Source organism: Benincasa hispida, chromosome 7 (assembly GCF_009727055.1).
Source record: "Benincasa hispida cultivar B227 chromosome 7, ASM972705v1, whole genome shotgun sequence".
Lineage (NCBI taxonomy): Eukaryota > Viridiplantae > Streptophyta > Magnoliopsida > Cucurbitales > Cucurbitaceae > Benincasa > Benincasa hispida.
The window spans coordinates 32092807-32110491 of record NC_052355.1 but is presented as its reverse complement, the minus strand read 5'-3'; the positions used below and the strand labels follow the sequence as shown (position 1 = coordinate 32110491).

Below are 17685 nucleotides of genomic sequence, written 5' to 3'. Positions count from 1 at the left end.
AACCGTTATACCCCTATAATTACATCTGTCTCCTTAAGTACCACTGATTCCTCTAATGAACATAAGTCATAGTCCTACTATGACTAAGTCTTCTCTCCCAAAGAGAAGTTGTAGCCATTATGTTCAAGCCCCGGAATCAGCCCTTAAGGGAGCAATCTCTCTACTTATCCCTGCTTCGGGAAAGGAGTGAATTCCATATTGTGAATTGAGTTCCCAACTCCCAGATCAGATAAGTCCTCAAAAAGGTAGACATGTTGAGTTGGCAATCTAGCCACTCTCACCCATACTAATCAAAGGATCGCCTTCAAAGGCAGGAGTTCACAAAACATTCAGGATTAAGGTCGTGTCACCTATGGTCGTTTAGGTGAAATGCAAGTCTTTAGTATCAACAGCGTTATATGCAAAGTCTAGTCATCTCGTGGTCCAGGTCTTATACAAACTCTTTGTATAGGATGCCTCCGTTCCACGTCTCTACACGAATGGTCAAGATCTACCATCTATAGTAGTTTACAACACTTGCAAACCTCTACAAAGTGGGTCGTATCCGTAGTGTCACCAGGATCAGGTATCCCACCTTAATCCTTATACTACAGACCGATTTAGATTATCGCTTAAGGAATGATCCACTTGTATATCACATATACATGCTTAAGTTCACATAAGATAACCAAGGAGCTTTGTTTATTGGATATGCGTAAATGCCAGAATTAAATAACATTTATTTTATTTATTGAAGAATATGTATCTTTACAAAACAACGAGACTTCGGGAGAATTAGGACACCAATCCCAACATTACCTAAATGATCAAGCATATTGTCTATGTGATAGACGATTGCATCTCCCACTTGCTTGATCGTCGTGTACGGTCGCTCTTCCTCCTTCCCTCTACCAAATCTGAACAAAGCCCACACTTTGGATTCTCACTCCAAGAATATTGAGAGCTCTAAATGGTGTTGTCTTCTCCGATTCCTTCTGTTCGAGTGGTGACTGTTCGAGGTAGAAGGTTAGGCTTCAGACTCGAGAAATCTTTATCTGGTATGATTTCTTGATCCTTTAGCATTATGAAAGTATGTTTGAATGTATATGCGGTAATTCTATCACAATGAATTGGAAAGATCTGCTTCTGCTCGTAGGTACTCTTAAGTAAGAGTTCCTTCAATTGGTATCAGAGCACCCAGTTTTCTGATATTCCAATTCATTGCTGCAAACGAATTACAAATACGTTTTTGGTGGGTGTATTTCTACACTGTTTAATCGTTAAATTGTTGTGGATGTTCGGATTTATGGATGTTTTAATGGATGTTAGCCTCTGTTTGTTTTAATTCTTTTACATTTGCGGTTATTTGTAAAGGCCTCTGCATTTTTTGCCATTAATAATCGTTATCGAGTTTGTATTCAGAGTCTATTTGAGTTTTGAGTCGTTCGTGAAGAAAATCAGATCAAGCGTTGCGATTTTTCAAGGAAGGAGACGATGAAGTGTTGATCGCACCGTGCAGTCGATGGAGAACGCGATCAAGGGTTAATCGCATCGTGCAGTCGATGGAGGATGCGATCAAGGGTTGATCGCACTGTGCAGTCGATGAAGTATGTGATCACTGTTGATCGCATCGGTTAGATGATGGAATACGCGACTGCTGTTGATAACATCGGTTAAACGATGGGGTATGCGATCAAGTGTTGATCACATCGTTCAGTCATTGGAATACGCAATCGCATTGATCGCATCGGTTAAACGATGGGGTATACGATCAAGTGTTGATCGCATCGGTTAAACGATGAGGTATGCGATCAAGTGTTGATCTCATCATGCAGTCGATGGGGTACGCGATCGTTGATGATCACATTGTGTAGACGATCGGGTATGCGATTAAGGGTTGATCGCATCGTGTCGAAGATCGGTTACGCGATCACTGAGTATCCAGTTGTATAGACGATGTGATGCTCGCATATCGCTTAACGCACGTGCGCACTGGACGATCGTTTTGGTTTAGCAAGCGTTCAATTCAGCTTAAGTAACTGACTAAACGATTGCTTAGTAATGCAAGGTAAATCGTTTACCTGACGCCGCGTTAAGTGATCACATAGACGATCGTTTTGGTTAGCAAGTTTCATCGCTTAGTAACTAACTAAACGATTGCTTAGTAATGCATGGTAAATCGTTTACCTGACGCCGCATTAAGTGATCACATAGACAATCGTCATCGCTTAGTAACTGACTAAACAATCGCTTAGTAATGCAAGATAAATCGTTTAACTGAAAACGCGTTAAGTGATCGCATAGACGATCGTTTTGGTTAGCAAGCTTCATCGCTTAGTAACTGACTAAACGATTGCTTAGTAATGCAAGGTAAATCGTTTACCTGTTGTCGTGCTACACGATCGCATAGACGATCAGGCTTCGCAGCCTCGTCATCTTCTACGCGATCGTTTAAATATGCTCCTATTGTCTAGTGTGCACTGAATGATCGTCTACCTACGACATTTACTACACGATGGAGTCTTTTTGGCGGTTCAAGACACGGTTTGCCTGTGAACCGATTTGCTCGATGAAAAATGTAATAGATAGGATTATTTCGTTCTGGTTTTGTAAAGGCTCATTCCGATCCATAAATCCTTCATTTTTTACATGTGATGTAGGTGTTTAATATGTCATATGATATGCACATATTGATAAACCCCACCTCAGGTCATGCATATTTTCTTTATTTTAAGTGTTATAATTTAGAGAAGCATGTTTTAATTTACATAAATGCATGCTCATGCATCATATAATATAAGGGTTATATTTATGTATGCTTTATTTTTTTTTTCTTTCGTTATATTTATAAGCGTTATAAATACTTCGTTGGGATGAGTGTTTTAGTTATTTATTTTATAAATGGTTATAAAATGGAATTAGAACTAAAATAATTAATAAAAGATCAATTTGTAGCAAGTCTATCTATATTAGACCTTTTGTCAAAGGCGGGTTCTGTCTAGGCTGGGGTATTTAAGATGACGGCAATGGAACACCTCTACCTGGGAACCTACCTGGAAAGGTAATTTAGATAGATTTGAATCATGCAAACTAAGGCCAGTCCATTAAAGAGTTTAATGTGACTACTTGGATTTTTTTATTTCAAAGACAAAAGTTGTTTTTTTAGCAAACTTTATAAATGACTTAGATCATAATCCGTAGTCGGATTGTCTAGGTTAATAAACCCCTAGGTAAAACATTCAGTGGGAGGTTCTTGGGGCATTTGATGCTTTAATTTCACCTCTCGCGTTTCTCCCTCATAGTCCAGACTGTGAGATCTACCATCGGCCTCAAGGCACCTTTGGCGTGTCCCCAAAACGGATGGTGTTTGGATAGGTCAATATCAAGGTGGATGGAGAGAGTGTTCATAGTAAGTGGGAGCGGGAAGTGCGACAACATATCTCTCGGTCTTCCTCGTTGGATTGAATAAAGTTTCTGCGCATCGCCTCGTGGCACCCTGGGAGTGTCCCCCTATAGGATGGCTATTTTGCACGTTTCTTTATTTGATCTCCTGAAAGAGGATAAGGTTACTTAGTCTCTTGTCCTAATCTGTCTTTTCCCTACGATAAGAGCATTAGGGCGGGACTCTGGGGCTGAAAACAAAGGGTTACACTTACACAGGATTGTTAAGGGTTAACTATTCTGGACCGAATAAATGGTGGCTATTAGGTTTAATTCCAAGAGTTGGTTGTTCTGCCTAATGGTTGAGAATGTCTCATCCCAGTGAAAGGCCATCCGATCGCCCCACCGGTGATGTTTGTCCTGCCTCATTTGGGCATCATTGCAAAATAGAAGTCTTTTCACTTAGGGTACTTGGAATCTGTTTTGCTAAAAAATTAATTGGCTAATTAAAATGTGGTTTTTGCAAAGTCTTATAAAAGGTTATTCGTTTTTTTTCCAGCAATGTTTTTAATGGCTTCAGCCATTATCAATTTACTAAGCACTGAAAAACTGAATGGCCTCGACTATTCAAGTTGGAATCATATGCTCACGACGATACTCATCATCGAGGACCTTAAGTTTGTCCTTACAGAGGAATGTCCTCCTATTCTACCACAGAATGCTACTTGAAATGTTTGGGCGACATACGAGCATTGGACACGGGCAAACGAGAAAGCCCGAGCCTATATTCTGGCCAATCTTAGTGATGTGTTAGCCAAGAAACATGAGCCCATGTTCTCAGCACGTGAGATTATGGAGTCCCTGCGGGGAATGTTCGGACAGCCGTCTGGACAGCTCAAGCATGAGGCTCTGAAACGCATCTTCAACTTCAAAATGGAGGAAGGCACCTCTGTTTATGAACACATGCTGAAAATGATGGTCCACTTTAACGTCGCAAAGATGAATGGGTCTAAAATTGATGAGGGTAGTCAAGTTAGCATTATCCTGCATTCATTGCCGAAAAGCTTACTCCCCTTTATTAGCAATACGATTCTTAACAAAGTGGACTACTCCCTTACCACTCTCTTCAAAAAGTTACAAACATACCAATCCTTGCTAAAAAGTAAGGAGAAAAAGGGAGGTGAGGCAAATTTTGTCTCGTCTTCTAAAAAATTCTATCGAGGTTCGACCTCAGGAACAAATTCTGCACCTTCAACTTCTAACTCTGAAAAGGGGAAGAAGAAGAAGGGTGGTAAAGGGAAAGGGAATGTGCTTGCTAACCCACCACCTGTCGCCCAGAAGAAGCATCCACCACCGGTTGGAAAAGGAAAATATTTCCACTGTAACCAAGACGGACACTGGAAGAAGAATTGTCCTCGTTATCTGGAGGAAAAGAAGGTTGCCAAGGCTAAGGCCAAGGCAGAAAAAAGGGGATTAGATCCTGGCGACAGTTGGAGGCTGGTGAGATGACGTTGTAAGTAGGTACCGGGCATGTCATCTCAGCTATGGCAGTGGGAGACATCCAGTTTACTTTACAAAATAGGTTTCTTATATTAAAAGATGTCTTTGTAGTTCCTGAACTTAAAAGGAACCTTATTTCTGTAAAGTATCTATTACAATACAATTACACTATTTCTTTTAAATTGAATAAAGCGTTTATTCGTAAGGATGGTGTTGAAATTTGTACAACTAAACTGGAAAATAACTTGTATGTGCTAAGACCTTTAGACTTAAGTTCCCTCCATAACATAGAGATGTTTAAATCTACCGTAACTCAATCTAAACATCAACGAGTTTCTCCAAAAGAAAATGCCTAACTTTGGCACCTTAGATTAGGGCATATCAATCTCAATAGGAATGAGAGATTGGTGAAGAATGGCCTTCTAAGCGAGTTAGAGGAAAATTCTTTACCTGTGTGCGAATCTTGTCATGAAGGTAAGATGACTAAATGACCTTTTACTGGAAAAGGTTATCGATCCAAAGAGCCTCTTGAATTAGTACATTCTGACCTTTGTGATCCTATGAATGTGCGAGCTTGAGGAGGCTATGAGTACTTTATCAGTTTTACTGATGATTACTCGAGATATGGGTATGTATATTGATAACTTGTAGAAATACAAGTTATTTTTGCTCTTAAGTTGGAACAACTAAGGTTTTTAATGATAAATTCTCCTTATTTTTAGTAGAAACGCATGGAATTACTCAAACAATAGAAACTCATGCAAAAGAAGTTTTATTACCAAATATTGCGGCGCTAATGCATTATATTGCAGGATTTCAACACGAGGATTAATGCTAACGCATTAGAGAAGTGCCACAGGGAAAGCTCTAATGCATGGGCCATGCATCGGAGGGAGTTCAACGTAGAGAAGATTCATTGATCCAGGCTGATTGTGCCATATCACCACTTGCAAGTATGGGCACCTACAGCAGGCGGCGTCTGAAAAGCTCTCGAGAGTCAGGCGGCTAACCAGGGCATGGACTTTAATGCTGACCAGGGTATGGACTTTAATGCTGCCCATTCACTAAGTGGACATGACCAACGCCTATAAATAGATGAAGTCCCTCCAAAGTTCGTAGTTAGAAAATTATTCAGTTAAAAAATTATCAAGATGCTTACTCTTTGTAATTAGTGTAGTCGTAGTTTAAGCTGTGCTGTGGTGCCAAGACGATTAGAAGGGTTGAAAACCACCACCACCACCGGTCAGGGAGTGGAGGAAGCCAAGCTTGAGAAAGACATTTCGTCCTCTTCCTATACAAGTGATTGTACACAATAGAATTGAGCCAAAGAGATACAAGAGATTGTACTCTGCAGCTTGACTCAGTTCCTTTCATCTCATTTATCACTTTCGTTTCATTTGATTGAATATTGCTTTTGTAAAGACAATTTGCTTCTTTATAAAATTCATATATTTGATCCATCATATTTTTGCCATTGTTTATTTCTTGTTCATGTTGAATGCATTTATACTTTATGCAAAAATCTCATTTCAAATGCTTAAGTCGACTTGATCAATTGGTAAAAGCATCTTTAACTTAGATTATTCGAGAGAATAACTAAGCTGCATCAAGTAGGATGCCTAGTACAGCTAGAGCTAGACTTACTGGTGTTTATTACATTCTATGTTAGACGCATGAAACCTAGAGATAGGTTTTGTATGTTATTCGCATTGAGAAGTGTTGAATAAAGTCTAACGCATAAACAAAAGATAAACAAATCATCCCATCTCATCCACATCACATTCTGTTTTGTGTACATTCATCTTAGACCAATGCATCCACTCACAATAAACCCCATTTTCGCATGATCCATCACTCACCACTCAACTCTTTTGTATCATCTTGCACAGGCACAGCACTTTAGTGTAAATAACACATTTCTCTTCATATATTTAGGAAAACCCCTACAATAGATACAACCCAAGGTCTGCATTTGTTTAACTGAATCCCTGAGTTTGACCCTGGACTTGCTAGGAGCCTAAATTAGATTTATACTTGGGTCTGGTTTAGGAAAACTTGAACGTCATTAGAAGGAGTGTTGTGCGTTTTGTTGCATCCCTCTAATGCACTAACGCGTTACAAATACTTAAACGCATCAAAGCATCAACGCATCACTTATACTTAGAACTTATTCTTCCAAGTTATTTTGTACAATACACTCCTAGAGCGAATCACGATAGCAACGAACAAGTTTTTGGTGTCGTTGCCAGGGATTTAGAAACAAGACTAACCATAAATTTTGTTTGTATCTGTTGTAGGAATACTTCGGTCGAAGAAGTATTACAAGCTACACCTAAGCTTGTGAAGGTTTATAAGCAGGGAGAGCACTCCTGAACTCATATACGACCCCGAGATTGAAAAGACCTTCCGGCATAGGAACCGATCTAACCGTCGTCGAAAGTTGAGGCAACAATTTCTCAGACAACAGAACAGACAACGAGCAATGGTAGAAGAATAAGAAAATCAGCAACTAGCTCAGCAGCTAGCTCATGTTGCACAAATCCAATCCTAATGGCGAATAGCAGCACGCGTCCTATGAGAGAGTACGCGTCCCCTGTACTGTATGATTTCTCTCCAGGAATCATCTACCTAACACTAGACGGGACCAGATTTGAGATGAAATCTGTAATGCTCCAAATGCTTCAGACTGCTGGACAATTTGGGGGTGGTCGTGGTGAAGATCCTCACGCCCACATGAAGCATTTCCTGGAAACGTGTAATTCATTTGTGACTCCTGGAATCACCCCAGAGGCGATCAGGCTGTCTTTGTTCCCCTATTCTTTGCGTGATGATGCAAAACATGGGTGAGCTCACTGGAGCCTGGTGAAATCACCACCTGGGAGAAGTTGGTGGAAAAATTTATGCAAAAATACTTCTCACCTACCACCAACGCGAGGAGGCGTTGAGAGATTATGAATTTTGAACAAGAAGAAGCTGAAACCTTAAACGTCGCATGGGAGCGTTTTAAGGGATTGGTTAAGAATTTCCCAAACCATGGACTACCTCTAACTATCCAAATGGAGACGTTTTATGGAGGACTGAATAGAGCATCGCAGATGGCAGCGGATGCAGCAACGGCTGGTGGACTTATGGACAAATCTTACACTGAGGCTAAAAAGATATTAGACCGCATTGCTAAGCACAACATGGAATGGGTGGAGATACGTATGATGGAAGAGAAGAGATCTCAGAACGTTAATTCTATCGATTCCAATGCAATAGCCACACTTTCAAATCAAGTGGCTACGATGACCAGCCTTTTGCAGAACACAACGCTAGGAAACGCATCAAATCAATAGAAGGTGAATGGGTAGAGGCGTTTGGGCAGCCTATGGTTAACTGTGTGGGTTGTGGAGATCCTCACTCCTATGCGGATTGCCCACAAAATCCTCAGTCAGTATGTTTCATTAAAAACAAGCCACTTTCCAATATATATAATCCTGGATGAAGAAACCATCCAAATTTTTCTTGGACAGGAGGAAATCATCAAGAGCACCACCCAGAGGCGAACCAAAAACAAAGGAATGGACCGCCGCCTGCATTTCAACAAATGCATCAGCCACATCAACAACCCTTTAATAGAGGAGAACAGACGTCGAGCTCAGGATCTCCGCTTGAGAACCTATTGAAGGAATACATAGCCTAGAATGACGCATTGCTGAAAAGTCAGGCGTCGTCTATCAGAAACCTAGAAATCCAGGTAGGGCAGATAGCGAGCGAGCTGAAAAGCAGGCAGCCTAGAGTTCTACCTAGCAATACTGAAACACCTGGGAACAACAATGGGAAGAAGCAATGTCACACAGTGACGTTGCGAAGTGGAAAAGCTTTTGAAGAAAGAAGAATGAATCCAAGAAACAGCAGTCCTTCGAAAGAACGCATCACACGTTCAATGGATCAAAAAGAAAGAACGCCTGAGACTACAAGCCATTTAGAACCCAGTATGTCTAATGCAGGAAAGCCTGAGGTGCCGCTGAACGCACCATTCCCTAGGCGTCTGATGAAGAAGAATGATGAACAAAAATTCAAGCGCTTTCTTGAGCTCCTAAGGCAGTTGCATATCAACATTCCACTTATAGAGGCCTTGGAGCAGTGCCAATATATGTCAAATTTTTAAAGGACATTTTGACGAAGAAAAGAAGAGTCGGTGAGAAGGAAGTAATCACGCTAATGCAGAGTGCAACGCGTTAGTAAGCAACAGTCTACCAAAGAAGCAGAAGGACCCTGGGAGCTTCACAGTTCCTTGCTTGATAGGATGATTGGATGTGGGTCATGCGTTGTGCGATTTGGGAGCTAGCATTAATCTCATGCCACTCTCAATTTTTAAGAAACTGGAAATTGGCAAAGCACAACCCACTTCTGTTACTCTTCAGCTTGCTAACAAAACAATTAGTACCCGAAAGGAAAGATTGAAGACGTTCTAGTAAACGTTGACAACTTCATCTTCCCAGCAGACTTTACTATCTTGGATTATGAAGCAGATAGGGAGGTACCAATTATCCTTGGACACCCCTTCTTAGCTACTGGGAAAGTTTTAATTGACGTGCATAAAAGAGAATTAAATATGCGCATAGATAATCAAGAGGTGAAGTTCAATGTGCTCAACGCATTGAAATTCCCAGATAGTGAAGATTGTCAACTAAACAGTATTGAGTTGCCGGAAGAAGAGACCCATGTATGTGAGGTCCTCACGTTGGAGGAAAACCTGAAAGAATCTGAGCCGCTAAGTCTGAGTGAGCGGCGGATAATACCAACACGTCCATCACTTGAGAAACCACCAGAACTCGAGTTAAAACAATTACCTAGTCACCTGAAATACGCATTCCTTAGAACCAATAACACTTTACCTGTGATCATTTCCGCAAATCTTACAGAGCCTAACGAGCAATCTCTTTTGCAGATGCTGAAAAAGCACAAGCGTGCAATAGGCTGGACGCTTGCGGATATCCGTGGCATTAGTCCATCTTCTTGCAAGCATAAGATTAGGCTGGAAGAAAGGAAGTCGGGGTCAATCGAGCCTCAAAAAAGGCTGAACCCATAATGAAAGAAGTGGTCAAGAAAGAAATTTTAAAATGGTTGGACGCGGGAGTTATTTATCCTATATCCGATAGTAGTTGGGTAAGTCCAGTCCAATGCATTCCCAAGAAAGGGGGAACGATTGTGATAGTCAACAGCAATAATGAGCTCATACCTTCGAGGACTATCACGGGCTGGTGCATCTGTATGGATTACAGGAAGCTCAACGCAACAACTAAGAAAGACCACTTCCCCCTTTCTTTCATCGATCAAATGCTTGAAAGACTTGCAGGCAAAGAATTTGACTGCTTTCTTAATGGATACTCTGGTTATAACCAGATTTTGATTGATCCAGAAAATCAGGAGAAGACAACGTTTACCTGTCCCTTTGGAACATTTGCATTCAGACGCATGCCCATTGGGTTGTGTAATGCACCGGGGTCATTTCAAAGGTGTATGATGGCTATCTTCTCCGACTTCTTAGAAAAGACCATTGAAGTCTTCATGGACGATTTCTCAATCTTTGGAGACTCATTCCACTCATGCCTAGATAATTTGGAGGTCGTCCTCGCTCGATGCGAGGAAACAAACCTTGTACTGAATTGGGAAAAATGTCACTTCATGGTGACTGAAGGAATTGTCTTAGGCCACAAAGTATCCAAGGCTGGGTTGGAAGTAGATGAAGCCAAAATAGATGTCATGGCAAAACTTCCACCACCATCGAATGTTAAAGCTAGGGCATGCTGGCTTCCATAGAAGATTCATTAGAGGATTTTCTCAAATTGTGTGACCACTGAGCACATTACTAGAGGCGAACCGGCCCTATGATTTTAATGAAGACTACACTAACGTGTTTAAAACCTTGAAATATGCATTGACGACAGCCCCAGTATTAATAGCACTGGATTGGACGCAACATTTTATTCTTATGTGCGACACGAGTGATGTGGCAGTTAGAACAATGTTAGGGCAGAAGAATGGAAATTTGATACATCCCATCTTTTACGCGTCCAAAACTCTGAATGACTCTCAGGAACACTACACCACCACTGAAAAAGAAATGTTGGTTGTAGTGTTTGGTATTGAAAAGTTTAGATCTTACCTAGTTGGTGCGTCAGCCACCATATATACCAATCACTCAGCCATAAAATTCCTGATGAGTAAAAAGGACACGAAGCCAAGATTGATAAGATGGGTGCTACTGCTACAGGAATTTGATATAGATATTTAGAATAGAAAGGTAACCGAGAACCAGGTGGCTGACCACCTGTCCAGGCTAGAACATCAAGAAATGCAAGATTAAGAAAGTGAAATCAAGGACGCATTCCCTGATGAAAGCCTGTTCAGAGTTAAAGTCAGGGAACCTTGGTATGCGGACATCGTCAATTACTTAACTACCAAGCAATTCCCTGGGAACTTCAACTCTTAGCAAAAGAAACAGTTAATACATGACAACAAGTTTTATTTTGGGATGAACCGTTTCTATATAAGCAAGGCCCTGACTCCATAATGCGTCGATGCGTTCCGGAGGAGGATACACAACGTATCTTATCTGAGTGTCATGACTTTCCTTACGGAGGGCATTTCGGTGGGCAGAGAACCGCTGCGAAGATCTTTCAGAGCAGATACTTCTGGCTCACCCTCTTCAAAGACGCGAGGGAGTTTGTTCATAATTGTGACCCCTGCCAACGCACCGAGAATATTTCTTCAAGGGACGCAATGCCCTTGAACAATATTCTCGAAGTTGAGTTGTTTGATGTTTGGGGTATTGATTTTATGGGACCTTTTCCCTTGTCTTGTGGCCAACAGTATATCCTGCTTGCAGTAGACTATGTGTCAAAATGGGTAGAAGCAGTAGCCTGTTCTAGGAATGATGCATCCACTGTTTCCTAGTTTCTTACCAGGAACATTTTCACGCGATTTGGAACGCTAAGAGCCCTGATAAGGGACGAAGGTACGCACTTCATTAATCGCATCATTTCTAAATTACTTGCAAATAATGTTAGGCACAAGAACGCTACTGCCTACCACCCACAAACAAATGGTCAAGCGGAAGTATCCAATCAAGAAATCAAATCTATCATGGAGAAGGTTGTCAATGCTACATGGAAGGACTGGGCACAGAGGCTGAATGAAGCACTCTGGGCCTACAGGACTGCTTATAAAAACCCTATAGGTATGTCTCCATACTCTCATGTATTTGGAAAAGCTTGTCACTTACCTTTAGAGCTGGAGCACAAGGCATTTTGGGTAGTTAAGAAACTGAACATGAACTTGGACGTTGCGGGAGCTCAACGCAAACTACAGCTCAATGAGCTTGAGGAGTGGCGATTGAACGCGTACAAGAACAACAAGCTATACAAAGAGAAGAAAAAGCGTTGGCACGACCAATGCATCAGTAAAAAAGATCTTGTTGTTGGCCAAAAAGTTCTTTTGTTCAATTCACGTCTACATTTGTTTCCAGGGAAGTTAAAATTCAGGTGGTCAGGACCCTTTATCATTAAGACAATCTTTCCATATGGAGCAGTGGAATTAACACGAGAGGATGGCACCAACATATTCAAAGTAAATGGCCAAAGAGTAAAGCCATACTTTGAAGATGGACTGGAATGTCAAAAGTCCTCTCTCGCACTACGCAAAGTCAGCTGAGGCCCGCGTCGAAGCATCCCTGCGTTTGCATCGTCATATATTCCAGTTGAAAGGACGCGTCTTGAGAATACAAAAGTACTCGAGTGCTTAGAAACCTTGATGGAACACGAGACATACGCAGCGGAATTAGGACCCAATTACAAAAACTCTAATACTCTTAAATTAAAGGAATAAGCATGCATCATGAAGGGAAAAACAGTGAATTAAAAATGTAGAAGATGCTACCTTTGAAGCTCCCGAAAGTCGCTTCTCCTCGTTGAATCTCGACCCGAACTCTTTTGAACCACCACTAAGTTCACCTACTATCCTCTGGACTCAGAACCGAGTTGTGGGACCCGGTGGATGAAGAGAACTGAGAGAGAAGAAAAGAGGATGAAAAATGAGGAATGGAATTTTGAGTAGGTTTGGGTGTTCTTTTTTTTTTCTTCACAATGTAATTTTTCCAGCCCAAATATCAGAAACTAATTTTCAAAATGGCAAAAAGTCTTTTAACTAAATTGAAGAATCCCCAATTTATAGAAAAAAAGGCATGCAAAAATTGCATTGAAAAAAAACTTCACAAAAACCCAACACCTAGAATCCACTCACTTAGTGGGCTTAATGTCTCCACTATAAGCCAACATCTAGCCCACTATTTTGTTAATGGAATTATCCAACAAAAGTTTGGATTTTCCCACTAACTATAGTCAAAGGGCAAAACAGTCATTTTTGGTCAAAGTCACAACTTTGACCAAAAAGTCAACATTTTGATTTTATGATTTTTTCCGTGTTGACTATTTTGACCTCCCGAGTATGAATCCGCATTCATTTTTTTGAAATTCAAATCACATTTGAATATAAGGTCGGTTAAAGTTTTGAATTTTCAAAGTCAAAAGTCAACTCTTTGACTTTTTACAACTTTGACAATTGCCATCATTTTCGAGCTTCCGAATATGAACGTTATTCATATTTCTTGATATTTAAATCACATTTAAATATTAAAGTTGTATCTCTAAAGCTAAAAAAGACTCGACCACTATATCACATATACTTGTTCGGTTCTCTCCTCTCTACCTAATTCGATAATTCAAATTATTCTTCATACTGTTCTAAGTTTATTCCATATGAGCTAGTAGGGAACCTAATGGACCTATAGATTCATGAGCTCCAACGATCCAAGATTAGTAGCTAAACTCTTTTAGACGGAGCTAATCAACATTCGTTAACTAACAGGTCATTCTACTAAAGTCCTGTAGTTGCACTCCCCTCACTATAGATATATTTGTGTCCATTTTGATATAACCATGATGAGTAAGTTAATCCTTCACAGGTTGTTCGTAATCTCGGCTGGGTCATAAAAATCATTTTACCCCCAAGACTACATCTTGTTCCTTAAGTTTCCACTAATCCCTCTAATGAACAATTGGTTTAAGGTCCAACCTATAAACCGAATCCCTCTCGGGCCAAGGAGAGGGTGGGGCCCCTTGTTCAGCCTGGGATTCACAGTACTAAGAGAACAACCCTATCTACTATCCCTATAACGGGTAGGAGTGAATTCCGTCTTTGCACCCTATGTTTCCCCAAGCTATCCACAGCCGATCTTACCCCTGAATATGGGAGGGCTTTATGGGCCAGCAATATTGAGCTTGCCCTCACCTATGCAGATCTAAGAATTAATTTTCGAAGTGAACAAAGTTTCATAGTTGCTCAGGTAGATTAAGTTACCTATTGTCATCAAAATTAACGAAATAGTCAGTTTTATACATAAAGACGCATTTAGAAACATAAAAGTGACTATTTCATGGTTCAGTGTCTTAATGTAAACTTTACATAAGGAATAACCCCCACTCACATATCTCTATATGAACGATTCAGGATCACATCGTTTTGTACTATCTACAAAGGTAGACCGCATCCATAGTTGTCCACCATTAAAATAAGGCGGCCCAACCTTATTCATATACTATAGACCATTTTGGCTTAAAATTTGAACTTGGTCCACATTTATGGTCACTGACATTAAAGTTCAAAATTACATTAAATAGCCTCGGAACCTTAGTTTGATTGGATTCAACGATACATTTCAATTAACAACTTTATCGAAAAACAAAAACAGAAATATATTTATTATTTACAAACTTACGAGTTTTAGGACCATTAAATCCAACAAAACCTCCCAATTGGACTAAAAAAACTCCGTATGAGAGTATCCACAATGTTGAATTTAAGTGAGAAACATATGAGTACATAGAACATATGAAATACAATAAACTAGGTCATATAACCAAAAATTTCTTCCCACTGTTGTCCTATGTTTACAAACTGTCGTAGAACCTATGACTCTGTAGGTGACCTTCAAAACACTTTAGGCCGTTGAGGGCCTTTTGTAAAAGGATCAGCAATGATTTTTGCCTCAGAAGATAGTACTGGGTCAACTACAACGTCTTCCCACGATGTACAATCTCCCCGGATTGTAGATGCATTTGTGTTCAAATATGCTTGCCGCGCTTGTGGCTTCTTGGTTCTCTTGAGTTTGCAACTGCACCACTATTATCACAATATAGGGTGATAGGCAGATGCATATTTGGAACTACTTCCAAATCTATCAAGAATTTCCTCAACTATACTGCTTCCTTTGTTGCTTCACAAGCAGCTATGTATTCAGCTTCCATTGTGGAGTCCGCAATACAATTTTGCTTTACACTTCTCCACACTACTGCTTCTCCATTAAGAGTGAACACTGATCCAGATGTAGACTTTCTAGCATCTTTATCAGTTTGAAAATCAGAGTCAGTGTATCCAGTAAGGATCAAATCCTTAGTACCATACATGAGCATATAGTTCCTCGTTCTCTTAAGATACTAGAGGATATTTTTAACGGCAGTCCAATGATCATATCCAGGATTGGACCGATACCTACTGACTATCCCTACTGCGTAGCATATGACAGGTCTAGTACATAACATTGCATACATTAGGCTTCCTACTACGGAAGCATAAGGAATGCATCTCATATCCTCAACCTCTTGAGGTGTCTTAGGACACTGATCCTTTGACAAATGAATTCCATATCTATAAGGTAACAGACCTTTTTTGGAATTCTGCATCTTATACCTAGACAACATTTTGTCTATATAAGTTGCTTGAGACATGGCTAGTGTTCTATTCTTGCAGTTTCGAATAATCTGAATCCCGAGAACATACTGTGCATTTCATAAATCTTTCATTTGGAACTGCGTTGCTAGCCATTTCTTGATGTCAATTAGGTAACCTACTTCATTCCCAATGAGTAGAATATCGTTAACATATAAAATTAAGAACGCTATAGTAGAATTGACGATCTTCTTGTAAACACAAGGCTCGTCAACATTTTGTTCAAAGCCATAAGATTTGATCGTAGTATCAAATATTATATTCCAAGATCTAGAAGCTTGTTTCAACTCATAAATGGATTTTTGAAGCTTATAAACCTTTTGTTCTTGACCTTGTGCAATAAACCCCTCTGGTTGAGCCATATAGATACTCTCCTCAAGATCGCCATTTAGAAAGGTTGTCTTGACATCCAACTGCCAAATTTCATAGTCATAAAAGATGGCAATGGATAAGAGTATTCTAATCGACTTAAGCATGGCAACGGGAGAGAAAGTTTCTTCATAGTCCACTCCCCCTCTCTGGGTATAACCCTTTGCCACAAGTCGAGCCTTAAAAGTCTGTACTTTACCAGCTTGGTCTCGTTTTCTCTTGTAGATCCACTTGCAACCAATTTGGTTGATCTATAAGTTTTCAGACAGAATTGAAGTACATAGACTCCATTTCGAGGTCCATGGCTTTGATCCATTGATCACAGTCCACATCTTTTATCACCTGTTTATGGGTCGATGGATCCTCTATGCCGTCATCAGATATGACGACTTGTGTTTCTGTAAAACCCAAGTAACGATCAGGTTGATGAACAACCCTCCCACTACGTCGAGGCATTCTCAACTCTTGAGAAGGATGTGACTGACCAGATGTACTAGTTTTATCTATTACTTTAGTAGATGAACTAGCTCTATCTATAGCGTCTTTGGAAATTTCATTCAATACTAGTCTACTGTGAGGTTGATGACTTCTTATGTGGGCTTCCCCTAAGAATGTGGCATTTTTCGATACAAATACCTTATTCTCTTGAGGATCATAAAATAGACCACCTTTTGTTTCTTTTGGATAACCTACAAACAGGCATAGTTTTGAACGACGTTCCAATTTTTTATGATTTTGCACCAACATGTGTGCCGAACATCCTCAAATCCTAAAGTGACGTAAACTGCCTTTACGCCCTTTCCATAGCTCATAAGGTGTTTCTGAAATACTTTTAGAGGGAACTTATTCAAAATATAGACAGCAATCTCCAATGCATGTCCCCAAAAGGAATCAGGTAACTCAGCAAAGCTCATCATTGAGAGAACCATGTCCAACAAGGTTCTGTTTCTTCTTTCAGATACACCGTTCTGCTGAGGCATATTAGGTGCAGAAAGTTGTGACTTGATTTTGTGTTCTATCATATAGTCCTGGAATCTTAAGTCCATGTACTCCCCACCTCGATCTAATCGTAGTGTCTTAATTGTTTTACCTAACTGGTTCTCAATCTCAGCCTTATATTCTTTAAACTTTTCAAAAGAATCAGACTTGTGATGCATTAGGTAAATATGACCATACCTTGAATAATCATCAATAAAACTGATGAAATATTCATACCCACCTCGAGCTTTGACATTCATCGGTCCACAGAGGTCCAAATGTACGAGCTCTAAAGGTATTGTGGCTCTGAGACCTTTTCCAATAAAAGATCTCCTAATCATTTTTCCCTCAAGACAAGACTCACATGGAGGTAAAGAATTTTCTTCTAACTGATTTAGTAGTCCATTCTTAACCAATCTCTCAATCTTATTAAGATTTATTTGACCCAAGTCTTAAGTGCCGTAGATAGGCATTAGAAGAAACTTTTTGTCTTTTATTCTGAGTTTCGGCTGTTCTAAACATCTCAGTATTTAAGACAAATTTTGCTTTAGTTGGTCTTAACTTATATAAGTTGTTTTCAAGTATAGCAGAACAAATTTGAATACCTTTTCTGAAAATGAACACTTCATTAACTTCAAAAGATAT

General features: G+C 40.0%; 1 protein-coding gene and 1 non-coding gene across 2 annotated transcripts; one reads left to right on the top strand and one right to left on the bottom strand.

Annotated features, from left to right (window-relative positions):
* Window positions 1–7796: 7796 nt before the first annotated feature.
* LOC120082305 lies at window positions 7797–7900 on the bottom strand. The gene has a single exon (XR_005483136.1). It is a non-coding gene; the product is annotated as a small nucleolar RNA R71 (small nucleolar RNA).
* A 4094-nt stretch (window positions 7901–11994) lies between these two features.
* LOC120081059 lies at window positions 11995–12561 on the top strand. Its single transcript, XM_039035739.1, has 2 exons — window positions 11995–12088; window positions 12140–12561. The coding sequence occupies exons 1-2, from the start codon at window positions 11995–11997 to the stop codon at window positions 12559–12561; spliced, it is 516 nt and encodes a 171-aa protein (XP_038891667.1).
* The last annotated feature ends 5124 nt before the right edge of the window (window positions 12562–17685 follow it).

Excerpts from the sequence above, each read along its gene's own strand:
- LOC120081059 (XM_039035739.1), top strand. The coding sequence starts at position 11,995 with ATGGAGAAGGTTGTCAATGCTACATGGAAGGACTGGGCACAGAGGCTG. Across the intron at positions 12,089-12,139 it reads TGCTTATAAAAACCCTATAG|AGCTGGAGCACAAGGCATTT; the intron begins GTATGTCTCCAT and ends ACTTACCTTTAG.